This window comes from Pelodiscus sinensis, chromosome 3 (genome assembly GCF_052426305.1).
Source record: "Pelodiscus sinensis isolate ZL-2025 chromosome 3, ASM5242630v1, whole genome shotgun sequence".
Classification (NCBI taxonomy): Eukaryota; Metazoa; Chordata; order Testudines; family Trionychidae; genus Pelodiscus; species Pelodiscus sinensis.
The window spans coordinates 144,424,898-144,438,562 of NC_143054.1; the positions used below are offsets into that span (position 1 = coordinate 144,424,898).

A 13,665-nucleotide genomic window follows, 5' to 3' on the forward strand; every position below is an offset into this window, starting at 1 on the left:
TGAGGTGTGGGAGAATAAAACTGAGCTCTGGAGAAATGTTTGGCTAGAGTTTCCCCTACAATATGTACCAGTTCCCACTTACATACAAATTCAACTTAAGAACAAACCTACAGTCCCTATCTTGTACGTAACCCGGGGACTGCCTGTATTCTCTCTTCTGACAGTGGCCAATGCCACATGCCGCAAAGAGAAAGAAGAGAACAGAACAATCACTGAGTGATCCATTCCCAGTAATCCAGTCCCAGTGTTCACCTGTCAGAGGGTTAGGGATATCCTGAGCATCTATAATCCATGAATTTATCTAATTCTTCTTTGAATCCAGTTACAGTTTTGGCCATCACAACACTCCTTGGCAACAAGTTCCATAAGCTAACTGTGAACTGTGTGTACTTCCTTTTGTTTTATGACTGCTGCTTATAGATCCATTGGATGAGCTCTGATTTTTCTGTTACATGAAGGGGTAAATAACTCTTCCTTATTCACTTTCTCCATACTCTTCACAGATTTCTATCATATCCCCCTTAGTCATCTCTTCTCCAAACTGAACAGACCTGGTATTTTTAATCTCTCCTCTTACAGAAGCTGTTCCATACCTCTAATAATTTTTGTTGTCCTTCTCTGTAGCTTTTCCAATTATAATATACCGAGATGAGGTGATCTGTAGCAGTATTCACGGTGTGGGCACACCATGGATTTATATAATGACATGATATTTACCATCTTACTTATCCTTTTCCTTATGGCTCCTGACACAGTTATCTTTTTTGACTGCTGCTACACACCAAGCCGATGTTTTCATAGAATTAAACATGATTACTATAAGGTCTCTTTCTTGAATGGTGAGAGTTAACTTAAACACCCCACCATTTTGTATGTCTAGTTGGGATTATTTTTTCCAGTGTGAATTACTTTCATTTATCAACATTAAAATTAATCTGCTATTTTGTTACTCAGTTCTGTGAGATCCCTTTCTAGCTCTTCTGCTTCAGGCTTAAATAACTTGAGCTATTTTGTATCATCTGAAAAATTTGCTAGTTCACTTTTTCCAGATAATTTATGAATATGTTATACATTTCTGATCCCTCAACAAATCCCTGGGTGACCATGCTATATTTCATTCTTCACTATGACAACTATTTAATTCTACCTTTTATTTTCTGTCTCTTAACTAGTTAATTCTCCATGAAGGGTATGTCTAGACTACATGTCTCTCTCGCCAGAGGCAGTCAAGATGCATACCGGTTGGCAGGGAATGCCTTTGTCGACTGTTCCCTTATGCCTCGTAAAACGAGGTTTACAGGAGCAGTCAACAAAGGCATTCCCTGTCGACCGATCCGCATCTTGACTGCCGCGCTGTGCCAAAGATCAGCTGAGCTGGCACAACGTGGCAGCCATTTTTATTTTAATGAAGCCGGGGATATTTAAATCTCAGCTTCATTGACTATGTCAGATAGTCTAATTTACATGCCTCTGGCGAGAGAAGCATATAGTTTAGACATACTTGAAAAGACCTTATCTCTCTTACCCCACGAGTGCTTACTTTTCATAAGAGCCTTCAGTAAGGGATCTTGATGAAAAGCTTTTGCTATATCCACTCGCTCCCACTTAGTCACATTTGATACCCTCAAAGAATCCTAATAGATTGGCGAGGCATAATGTCCTTTTCCAAATGTCTGGTCTAAATTTTCTCCAACAAATCATGCTCATCCATAAGTCTGAATTCTGTTCTTCACTATAGTGTCAACCAGTCTGTCTACTACTGAAGTTAGGCTTATCAACATGCAGGCTGGATAAATAAAAAAAAATCAATTATTTTTTAAATAATAAAAATTGGATTTTTTTTATTTAAATCATTTCTCCCTTAAAAATCCTACCTAAAGATAGTTTTAATTAAGATATCTTTGAGCAACAATGTATCTCATCATGGAATAGGGATTATAAATTATAATTTTATAGCATGAGGCAATGTATTCATGTAATATTTAAGAAAAGATTTGTAAATGAGTTCCAATGGATTAGGAACCCAACCTTACAAGGTTCCAGTGGCTGGTGTATAGATTACTTGGGTTAATCTTTCTATCTATCCAATGAGACTCAGTGCTCAGTCTAGGAGCAACCATTAGAGATGCTTAGTTTTGCAGTTCTCAAACTGTGGATGAGTCTCCAGAGACAACATGCTTGTAAACAACAAAAATTTTAATTAAATAAATAAATATACAGAGGTGAGAAACAACAGACCTCAACCCTATTGTCCCTCTGCAAATTTGTATGCACAGAGTCAATCCCTTACTCTCTCTAAGTGCAAAGTTTCAAAAAGTTTAATGAACAGAAGATTGTTGGAGGCAGAATAGATCCTAAATAATGATTTAAATCATGATTTAAATCCATTTGATTTAAATCAAATCCACCCTGCTAATGTGTAAATGCCAGGATTATCTCTGGAGCCTTTTTAAAAAGCCAGCATTATATTAGTTATCCTTCAGTCATCTTGTACATAAGCTAAGTTAAGCAAAGGGTTACATACCATAGCTAGTAGTTTTGCAATTTTATATCTGAATTCTTTCAGAATGTGTGAGTGAATACCATCTGATCCTGGTGATTTATTACTGTTTAATTTATCAGTGTGTTCCAAAATCTCCTCTACTGACAGCTCAATTTGGGACAGTTCCTCAGAACTGTCACCTAAAAAGAATGGCTAAAGTTCATGGGCACTCGGTGGCTTAGGTGGGGGAAGGCTCTGCCTTCCCAATCCGCAAGCCTGGCCTCGCTTATGCTCCGCCCCCAAGAATGCCTGCTCTAGGGGTACAGGCTCTGGGCTGCGGCTGAGGGGTTTGGGATGTCAGAGGGGGGCTCCTCGTTTGAGATACATAGGGCTGGTAGAGACCTCAGGTCGGGGCAAAGAATGTGAGTCTTGGGGCACAGGAGCATGTTCATGGCTAATGGGGGTGCTCAAGGTGGGGCAGGGAGTTGGGGGTCAGGCTTACCTAGGTGACGCCCTGTTTGGGCCAATGGAGAGGAACACCCCACCAACCACGGCAGCTTCCAAGCTTGGGGAAACATCTTTCCCTCCTCCCCCCACTGCAACCCTGAGCACTTTTGTGGAGCTTAATGAGAAGCTGCATGGCCGCACAGCTTAGGTTATGTCCACACTGGGAAGGTAATAAATAAGTGTTGTTAACATGCAAAAGTCACCAAAAGTAGAAATTGGTCAAACCAGTTTTAATGCCTTCCATTATCGAAAATGTATGGCTACATTGCTAGCTCCCCTGTCAACAGAAACCCACAGTGCTTTGTTCTAAGCATCCCACAGTGTAGTGTGATGGGAAGGCAGAGCTGATCCCTGCACTTCTTGGGATTCCTTTGTAGCTCTGTAAGCTAAGGAATATCAAAAGAGCAAGGCAGTCTCTCCAGCTATTCCACTGCAGCAGCGGTCTGCCTGCTGCTGTGTTTCTAGCAGAGCAGAACAGAAGCATTCCAATGATTTGCTCTCTGTTCCCCAAATGGAGCAGCTCACTTAGCCGACAGATACTTCCTAGAGCTTTGAAAGCAGAGGGGCACATGCCTGCAGGGCAGCAGAAACCACAAAATACTGAGCACAGCCACCAGTGCAGGCATGTGGGATACTACTGGTGGAAGCCAGTTCTCTCAACAAGACAAACAGCAGAGTTAACATTGGCTCTACAATACAGGGAGGGGAAAAGAAAAGTCTCTCGCAAGCCTGCAATTTTTTTGTTGCCCAAACTAGGTGTTTTTCCTGACAAAAGTTGCATTGTAACAAACTAGGCATGTTAAAATGTGTGCAATTAAGTAACCATGTAGCATAAACTAGGGAGCTGTGTCTACACTACACTCCCTTTCCGGAAAAGGGATGCAGATTAGACACTTCGGAATAGCAAAATCCGTGGGGGATTTAAATATCCCCCGCGGTATTTGCATTAACATGGCTGCCGCTTTTTTGCCGGCTTGGGGATAAGCCGGAGAAAAGCGCCAGTCTAGAGTGATTCTCCGGAAAATAAGCCCGTTTCCAGAGGATCTCTTATTCCTACTTCGAAGTAGGAATAAGAGATCCTCTGGAAACGGGCTTATTTTCCGGAGAATCACGTCTAGACTGGCGCTTTTCTCCGGCTTATCCCCAAGCCGGCAAAAAAGCGGCAGCCATGTTAATGCAAATACCGCGGGGGATATTTAAATCCCCCACGGATTTTGCTATTCCGAAGTATCTAATCTGCATCCCATTCCGGAAAAGGGGTGCAGTGTAGACACAGCCGGGATGTTAAAATGTGTACAATTAAGTAACCATGTACTGCTGAAAATTTCAGTGGTTACATGCAGGGTGGCAGTCGCCTTCAGCCTGCAGCCCCACGCTGCTGCCTTTGTATCAGAAGCAGCAGTGTGGGGCAGCAGGCAGCACGCTGGGAGCGGGTGTGTGCCAGGAGCCAGCTTTTAAGCCAGTTCCCCATGTATAACAAGAGCCTGAGTGTAACTATGAAAGTTAACCAATGAACCCAGGTTTGTTGCTTAACCTTTTCCACGGTTACACTTTCATATCCCTAGTGTAAATGCTCTCATTGTTTTGTCACCAAAAGGCAATTTTTGGCAACAAAACATGCCAATGTAGACAAGTCCTTAAGGGGAATTTATCATAAAACTATAAATCACGCTGGATTATAAACGGTACCCTTTCACTGATAATGGTTCTATGGGAATCATCAAAATAGATACAAGGGGGGAGGCAAAGAGGACATAGACTGAACCAAAATCTTAGTACAGGTTGAACCTCTCTAGTCTGGCACCCTTGGAACCAAACCAGTTCCCAACCAGAGAATCTCCCAAACCACAGGTGATCAATATTGGCTAGCAGCATTACCAACTTCCACCTCTTATTGGGATCTTAGAAGACATTTGGGGGTAAATTAGAGCAAGATTACTGCACAGAACACTGGGAGCTAGGACTGATGGCTATAAACAAATTTTATGGGACTGCAGGAAAGCTGGTCACAACCATGATAAGTGGACATCTGTCAAACTAAATTATGCCAGACCAGAGAGAACCAGACTAATAATGTTCAACCTGTACAGAAGATATCACTTGTCTCATCTGCAATCTGTATGAATACTACTCTGAATATAAAAAACTGTATTAGTGTAAGTAAAATTTTAATCAACAAACAAGTAGTAAAAACAGATTAGATTACGTCCCTCCACTCTGCACGTATAGCAATTAATTTTAACCTGAAACATCCTCAGTTATGCGCACGCAGCTCCAATTAACCTTAATGGTAATCACAGGGATATAACTGACTCTAGTTAATGACTAGTAGTAACTCAAAGCAAATGTTAAGACATTTTGAAATCTGATTTCTGAGAATTTAGTGTAACTGTTACAATTTAAACTATATATATATTTTAGTTTGCCTTGCCCCCTCCTCCCTTCTTGTGGGAGGAGAAAATAAAAGGAAAAAAGATTAGCTCACTACTCTGTCTCCACTAAGCTGCCTTCTGGTGATAAAACTGTGAAATGTAGACAAACTCTAAGTGTCCACATGGGGAGTCAAAATGCACTAGTTGTTCTGCACTAAATTCACATCTTAACTTACTCTGAACTGTCTCACATAGAAAAAGGTGCTCTGGGTTCATCTAAGTAGTAGTTGTTCCACAATGAACAGTGATAATAGATACTTAGACTCTGCAAGCATCTCTTAGTATTAGATATACATATTGATATTTATATTACAGCAGCACTGAAGAAGTTCCAGCCAAAGTTAGGGCTCCACTGTGCTCGGTACTATACTAACTCACAGTAAGCAGCAGTTCCTGCCTGAAGGTTTCTGCATTCTCAACAAAGTAGAAAAAGTGTGGAAGAAAGGAACAAACCAGACCAGTAGAAGCTGCACAACTAAAACAGAGATTAAATGCCAGGAACTGAACTTGTTTCTCTTGATTTCCATAATTTTAAGTAACTACAGTAATGAAGTGAAATCAATCAATCTTGCTCTCTTTTTATATCTTTTTTATATTTTCCTGTGGGACAACAGAGTAGAGATGTTAACTATCAGTTATTTTTCCAGTTGAGTAGTCGATGGAATTTCCATCGACTACTTGACAGGCACTTCTGTATTCCTCCTCTGAAGAGCCCGCTGGGGCTCTTGTACATTTCAAAGGAGAGACGCAGAAGTCGTGTACAGCCCGGGGCCAGCAGGAAGTCCCATTGACTCCAGGTTGCACACGGCGTGTCAGCTTTGAAATACTGCTGCACTGCCAATTTGGAATGTCATGAGGAGCCAGGATCACCTGGGGACTCCCCAGCTGACCGCACATGGCATTTCCCCAGAACTCAGGGTCAGCTGGGGACTCCCCAGCTGATCCTGGGTTTCATGGAAATGTCATGCTGGAGCCTGGACCCAGGGCTCCACGCACAGCAGTACCACACAGCTGATCCTGGCTCAGCTGTGCAGCGTATCGCCTCTCCCCCGCCTTTGCTGCCTCTGATAAAGACCAGTGCTACCTTGTGCGCTCCCTAGACCAGCGTCTACCTGCCTCTGGGCCCCAACCCTAGCCTGCCCGGGTCACACGCCTGTCGCACAGCTTCACTCTGTGCTCCAAACTCCCTGGATTAAAAGGCTCCCTGATCTTACACCCCAGCCGCTTCCCCAGCTTTCCGGACTGGCCGCTCTGTGTTCCAGGCTCCCTGGACCAACAGGCCCATTTGGAAAGGCTGTGGTTCCTCTTGTAGTGGACAGGGCTGTACTGCCTGGCCCCGTGGTGCTCCTGGAAGGAAGGGGCACCCAGCTCAATGAATTTGTGGGAGGAGGCAGAGTGCATGAAAGGAGGAAGCAAGGGAAGGGGATAGGGTGTATGTGGGGTTGGGCGGTGTGGTAAAGGGGTATGGTAGGAGTGAGAGGGATATAGGAATGGAAGCAGGGGTTGTGGGGAGGAGGAGGAGGTTAGGGAAGATGGTGAATGCAGGAATGGAGGCAGGGGATCAAATTGAAGTATAGGTTGCCAGGGGGGAGGAGGAGAGCCAGGGCTGGCCTGCCCTTGATCCAGTGGCCAGGAAGGGACAAGACAGGGCTGCCACGCCTCAGCACAGCCCTCCCTAGTGGTCAGGGGAAGAGCCGGGGCTGCCTACCCCTAGAGAGAGGAGGGTTGGCGAATGTAGCAAGCAGGGGGCACAGCCCCCTAGTAATGCATAATTGAAGTAATTGTAATGTAACTACAATAATACAAAGTTGAGGTGCTATTGCTGACAAACACAAAGTAATGCATATTGGAAAATCTAATCTAACTATACATACAAAATGATGGGGTTTATATTCATTGTTACTACTCAAGAAAGATCTCAGAGTCATTGTAGCTAGAGCTCTGAAAGTATCGACTCAATGTTTAATGGTACTCACAAAAAGCTAATAATGTTAGAGCCATTAGGAAAGAGATAGATAATAAGACAAGCAATATCATAATGCCAGTATGTAAATCCATGATGCACCCACACCTTAAATACTGTGTGCAATTCTTTTTGCCCTAATAAAAAAATATATATATATTATAATTGGTAATAGTACAGAGAAGGGCAAATAAAAATTATTAGAGATATAGAACAGCTTTCATATGAAAAGAGATTTAAAAGCCTGGGATTTTTCAGCTTGAAAAAGAAACAAGTAAAGGGGGATATAAAATGAATCAGTATTATTTACTCCTTCACATAATATAAGAATGAAAGGTCACACAATTACATTAATCATTTGGTTTTAAACAAACAAAAAGAAGTATTTCTTCACTCAACACAGTCAATCTGTGGAACTCGTTGCCAGGAGATGTTGTGAATAGGATATTAAAAACTGTGTAATAGGGTAACTCTATCACTGCTGAAAATCACAGCAGTTACAGAGTTACCTGCTGAAAACTCAGCAGTTACACGGTTACCTGAAATGCTAAGCCTTATATTGCAGAGCCCACATAGGAGCCTTCCTGGGAGAAATGGCCACCAGTCCCTATCAGCCCGGCTCCTGGAGAGGAGGCTGTGTGTAACAGACACCATTAACCAATAAGCATCTGCTTATTGGTTAAACAGTTAGTCATTTACATTCTTACATCCCTTGTTGTGAATACTAAAATTATAAAAGCGTTCACAAAATAATTAGATATGTTTCAGGAGGAGAAGTTCATCAATGGCTATTAGCCATGATGAGCAGGGATATAACAATGTGCTCACATGACTGACTCTTTATGGATGCTTTGATGTTATTCCCCTGAAAAATGCTCAATTGAGCAAAACTCAAATTTCTGAAACCAAGGATATACACTTGGAACCTTAACTCTTGCTTCTTGAAGCAATGCCTCTGTAGCTCTTGTTAACACTCATACCTTTGTTCCTCCTGTGTCATACTTACTGAAATGCACAAGCTCTTCACCTTGTCTTACAACCAATTCACTCTTACCCACAGAATTCCATCCAACACTTTTAAAAAACAAAAAGGAAGGTGGGGGGTTGTCCATGTCACCTTCTAACTTGTCCCCTGGAAATGAGAGTAGGCAATGCGAGTTATTCACATATACTGTAAGTACAATCACTTGTCAGGCATTAGGTGCAAGTGAAGGCAGTAGTTGGGCCTTTTTGATAAAGCTGCGTTGTAATATGAGGACATTCGTAGATTATCCTGGGTATGGAACAGTTGTGATTATGATGTGAGGAGATCTGTTTTGCACCTTTCAGTGTTTGTGAGCAAAAAGAAGAGATGCTCGTGCCCCTTTAGAATCCATTATGCATCAGTTCAATGGCAAATTACATAGGTTATGTCAGTAGCAAGGCCTAGGGATTTTATTACCAGGATTATTGTCAACAGTGAGGTGGAATATGAGAGGATTTTAATGTTATAATGATGTCTTAATGAAAGCACAGGTTGAGAAGATGTCCTGTGATTAAGTGTAGGGATGTTGCAAAAAGCTGTGAAGACATTCTTAAATTGTACACACGTGATATTCTTAAATTCTATATGCATGATATTCTTTCTAGGGAGCTGATTAAGAATCTGTGTGAGATCTGGATCTGGAAGCTCCTCAATTTTAAGCCATGTCCACGCTACACAACTATATTGGTATAACTACGCAATTTGGGATGTGAAAAATCTACATCCCTGAGCAATGCAGTTATACCGACCTAATCCCTTATGTAAATGGTGCTGTCATAGCTATGTAACCACTATGTCTCCCATCAATGTAACTATAGCCTATCAGGGAGGGGGATTAACTAGACTGCTTCATCTACATAGCTGTAGTGCTGTATGTGAAGACAAGCCTTTCTAGTGCCAAAGGCTAGCATTACTTGTGTCTATGTGCATACTGACTGACACACTGCTTGAAGAGCGTAGAGGGAAGGTGGCATGGGCAGCCTCCCTTTCCCACTCCCTTTTTATCCTTTTGCAGTGTTAGATGGAACCCTATTGGTAAGAGTGAATGGGATGAAAATTAGTTGAAATATACATGCTCTTCACCAGCTGTTGAAATAGATCTTAAATACCGTCCACAATTTGGACCACCAAACACTAGATGCCATTCATTACAAAGAGTAAAAATTTACTGAGACCATTTTGACCCACATCACAGCAACAGTTTGACCTCCAGTTCTGCACATAAAAATCCTACAATCATAGAATTTTAAAAGTAGCTTTTTTCAGGGATTATACCTCCAGAATCCTTGGCTCAAAAGACCTCCAATTTGGGACACTGATCCTATTCCAGATTCCCACAAGGAACAGCAATGTAAGAATAGAAGAGCAGCCATACGGGGTCAGACCAAAGGTCCATCTAGCCCAGTATCCTGTTTTCCAACAGCAGCCAATGCTAGATGCCCCAGAGGGAGTGAACAGAACAAGTAATCATCAAGTGATCCTTCCCCTGTCACCCATTTCCAGCCTGCGATAAACCCATCCTGGCTAATAAGTATTGATGGACCTATCCTCCATGAATTTTAAGAAAACATATGAAAAGGTGGCTCTTAAAGCACTTAGAAGTGTTGTCATTCAAACAAGACAGAGAGGGATGATGGAGAGAAAGCGCTCCTTTATACATCCCTCTGCAGCAGAGAAGGCTCTGAAAGGTGTGAATGAGACCAGTCCATAAAGATAAACAGGGCTCGACAAATAATGTAATCTACTCGCCCGTGGCGAGTAGATTACAACCCGGAAGAGCCGGCACAAAGCGATCTGCGCACCGCGCGGCTGGCGAGCCTTGGAGATAAACACAACCTGAACCAATAACTCAGACACAAAACCACCCACTTATCTCAGTGGTTGTCCATTCTCAGCTCCCAACACAAAAGACAACGATTTCCCCACATCCTGACTTACATGCAGGGGTAGGAAGGAGATCAGACTCTCCCAAAATTTCAGTTGCCCCCCCCCCACCCTATGTGGCAGGGTATAAGGATGTTAAATATCAGTTAACTGAATAGTTGAGTAACCTCACAAATTCTTATCAGTTAGTTGACTATTCTATAGTCCCCAAAGTCGGAGCTGGAAGCCAGTGTGCTCCAGCCCCACTCTCGACGAGTCCTCTGCCACTCCATGCTGCTGCCTCTATATCAGAGGCAGCAGCACGGGGTGCCAGGCGGGAGCTGGTCCACAAGAGGAGCCAGTTTAAAAACCAGCTCCCCTCATGGGACCCAACATGAACTGGAACTGAGCCAGGCTGCTGGCCAGCCTGCTAAAAAATTTACTGGTGGCGGGGGAAGGGGGAGGAGAAAGACTGAAGGAAATGCATGTAGTTTATAGTATTAACCTATAAGCTTTTGCTTATTGCTTAATTGACTACACCAGGGTCCGCAGCCCGCTTATTTGCCGCCCTCAGTGCAGTTTGGGTTTACGTGGGGTTCAACATACAGCCCATGGGTAGGTAGGAGCCAAAATAAAGAAGTAGTCAATATAATGGTCTTCTGTTGATATGTATTTTAGTAAAACTCCTGTCATTGCTCATTAAAAGTGCTGTCATGTGGGTGGAAATTGGGTAAATATTGCATTTTATTAATATCAGCAGAACTGACTTAAATGGGGCCTGTGTGTTGTGTAGTCTTGCTTTAATATTTGTATTCATACCAGTCAGAATGAAGAGCTATTTGCATACAGGCAGTCCCCGGGTTACGTACAAGATAGGGACTGTAGGTTTGTTCTTAAGTTGAATCTGTATGTAAGTCGGAACTGGCGTCAGCCGCTGCTGAAACTGATCATTTCAACAGCGGCTGAATCTGGACGCCAGTTCTGACTTACATACAGATTCAACTTAAGAACCCCAGGCGTCCCCAAGTCAGCTGCTGCTGAAACTGATCAGCGGCTGATTCCAGGAAGCCCAGGGCAGAGCAACTCTGCCTCGGGCTTCCTGTAGTCAGCCCCTGGTCAGGTTCAGCAGCGGCTGACTTGGGGATGCCTGGGGCAGGGTAGCTGGAGTGCTGCTGGGTTACTCCAGCTCCTCGGCGCTACTGGAGCAACCCAGCAGCACCCCAGCTGCTCTGCCCCAGGCGTCCTGATTCAACCACTGCTGAAACTGACCAGCAGCGGCTGAATCAGGATGCCTGGGGCAGAGCAGCTGGGGTGCTGCTGGGTTGGTACAGTAGCGCCGAGGAGCGGCGCTGCGGGACCAACCCGGCAGTGCCCCAGCTGCTCTACCCCAGGCGTAGGCAAGAAAAGCCTGGTCTGCTGGGGGAAAGGAGGGGGGGCACTAGCTGCACCCTCCCCCCCCAGCAGACCAGGGAGACGCGGGTGGTGGGACCGCCCGCGTCCTCCACGGCTTTGCTTCGTCTCCCTGGTCTGCTGACCAGCGAGACAGGGAGCAAAGCCGCGGAGCACGCCCGCAGCTGGACAGCCCAGGCGCGCCCGGGCTGTCCCGCTGCAGGCGTGCTCCGTGGCTTTGCTCCGCGTCTCCCTGGTCTGCTGGGGGGCGCTCCCCCCCTAGCAGACCAGGGAGACGTGGAGCAGCTTTTCTCGCCCCGGAGGACGGGGGCGGCGGGATTGCAGTGCATCTGGGCGTCCCACCGCTCCAGTCCTCCAGGGCGAGAAAAGCCCCGTTCGTAACTGCGGATCAGACGTAACTCGGATCTGCGTAACTCAGGGACTGCCTGTATATATTTGTATATATATGCAACTTAAGTTGCGGCCCTCAGCATGTGCTGTGAGTATCACTGTGGCTCCCGTAGCTTACAAAGTTGAATAACCCTGGACGACACTATTACACCCCCAACAGGGTAGGAAGAGGGGTGTGCAACCTCTGTATATGGACATAAGGCCTTTTGGATTTTGACGTACACAGACAGCAAAGAAAGTGGATGCCAAGAGAAGCCAGCCCCACATTTTCCAGCTTGTATGAGGGGCCTGAGTGGGTGGCTCAGATGCCCTTAGAGGGGCAAGAACTCTCTAGATATGGACACTCAAACAGAAGGGAAGAATGTGGGGCTCACAGGTACCCCAATCTTTATTCTCCCACAATCCTTCTAGCAATCACTTTGGGCACCCCATCCCAGAGTCTCCCGCCTCCAGCTTCCATAATGCCTCAAGGGCCCCAACTCCTCTACCTCTCACCACCATTTATCCCCCTCTATTTGCTACATATCCAAACCTCTCCTTTTATTCCCTTGCTATTTCATCCCCCAATATACCTCCCAAGAAGCATTTGTGGCCAGTTTTTTGATCCTTTGAATATACCGTCCCAATGAAATTGCCACCCATGACTCACAAGTTATACCAACCCTCAACTATTTAACCCATATTCCTTTTGTCTTACATGGCGACTTGTGATTAGCTGATCCTCAGTTATTAGATAAGGTGGGTGAAATAATATCTTTGATTGGCTCAATTTCTGTTGGTGAAAGACAAACTTTCAAGCCACACAAAAACTTGCGGAACAGCTTGAAAGCTTGTCTCACTCACTAACAGAAATTGGTCCAATCAAAGATATTGCCTAACCCACTTTGCACCTCTAACACCCTGGGACCTAAACAGCTACATCCTCACTGCAAGGGAGGATATTCTTAGTTATGATAATTGAGAGTTAGTTTACAACCAGTCTCAAAGAGATCTGTGATTCAGTCATTAGTACCTCTAATTTAACAGTACAAAGCAACAGAAACTTTTTTGGGGGGAGGAGAGGGAACTGTACTATAGGAAATGTTGGTCAATATGATCCCAAATTGGATTACTTATGCTACTTTGCACACCCATAAGACACCAAATTTCAAAGAAATCTGAGTAACCGTTTTGGATTTCAGAGCATTTTTTATGCTATAACACTCAACTCTTGTAAGTAGTGCCATTTTTCTGTATTGGTGCATGCACTTTAAAAAATTCATCATCTTAAATACTGTCCTCAGCTTGGGCTCCCCAGAAACTTAGTGGGGGCCATGCACTACCCTGGGCCAGATTCAAAAGACTGAGACCATTCTGATCTGTATCACATCAATTGTTTGAACTCCAGTTCAAAGCAAAAAGAAAGACACACAGAAACTCTGAAAAACAGCTAGACTTTTCTACGCTTATATCGCCCACATCCCTTACTTCAATTGACCTCCCCCCCCCCCAATATCTGGATTAGACACAACACCCTGAACTCTCATCATGCACAACAACCCAGCGATACCTGTCAATGTTCGGGTCAACATTCAGCCAGAAGTCATAATACAAT

At 44.2% G+C, this 13,665-nt stretch overlaps 1 protein-coding gene across 10 annotated transcripts in view; it reads right to left on the bottom strand.

The window, feature by feature from the left end:
• BTBD9 (BTB domain containing 9) overlaps positions 1-13,665 on the bottom strand; it is a 295,779-nt gene that overhangs the window by 281,365 nt on the left and 749 nt on the right. For 2 of the 10 annotated variants that reach the window (XR_016349246.1, XM_089777412.1), the window contains exon 1: positions 8,391-10,388. The exons of 3 other annotated variants lie outside the window; for them this stretch is intronic. Coding sequence is in view for 5 of the 7 variants with exons in the window: in XM_089777412.1 (XP_089633538.1) it covers positions 8,391-8,496 (106 nt within the window). In the remaining 2 variants the exon portion in view is untranslated. Of the gene's footprint in view, positions 1-8,390; positions 10,549-13,620; positions 13,641-13,665 lie in introns of those variants that run through there. 5 more of the 10 variants (XM_089777418.1, XM_089777414.1, XM_089777413.1 and 2 more) reach the window with 5 other exon arrangements.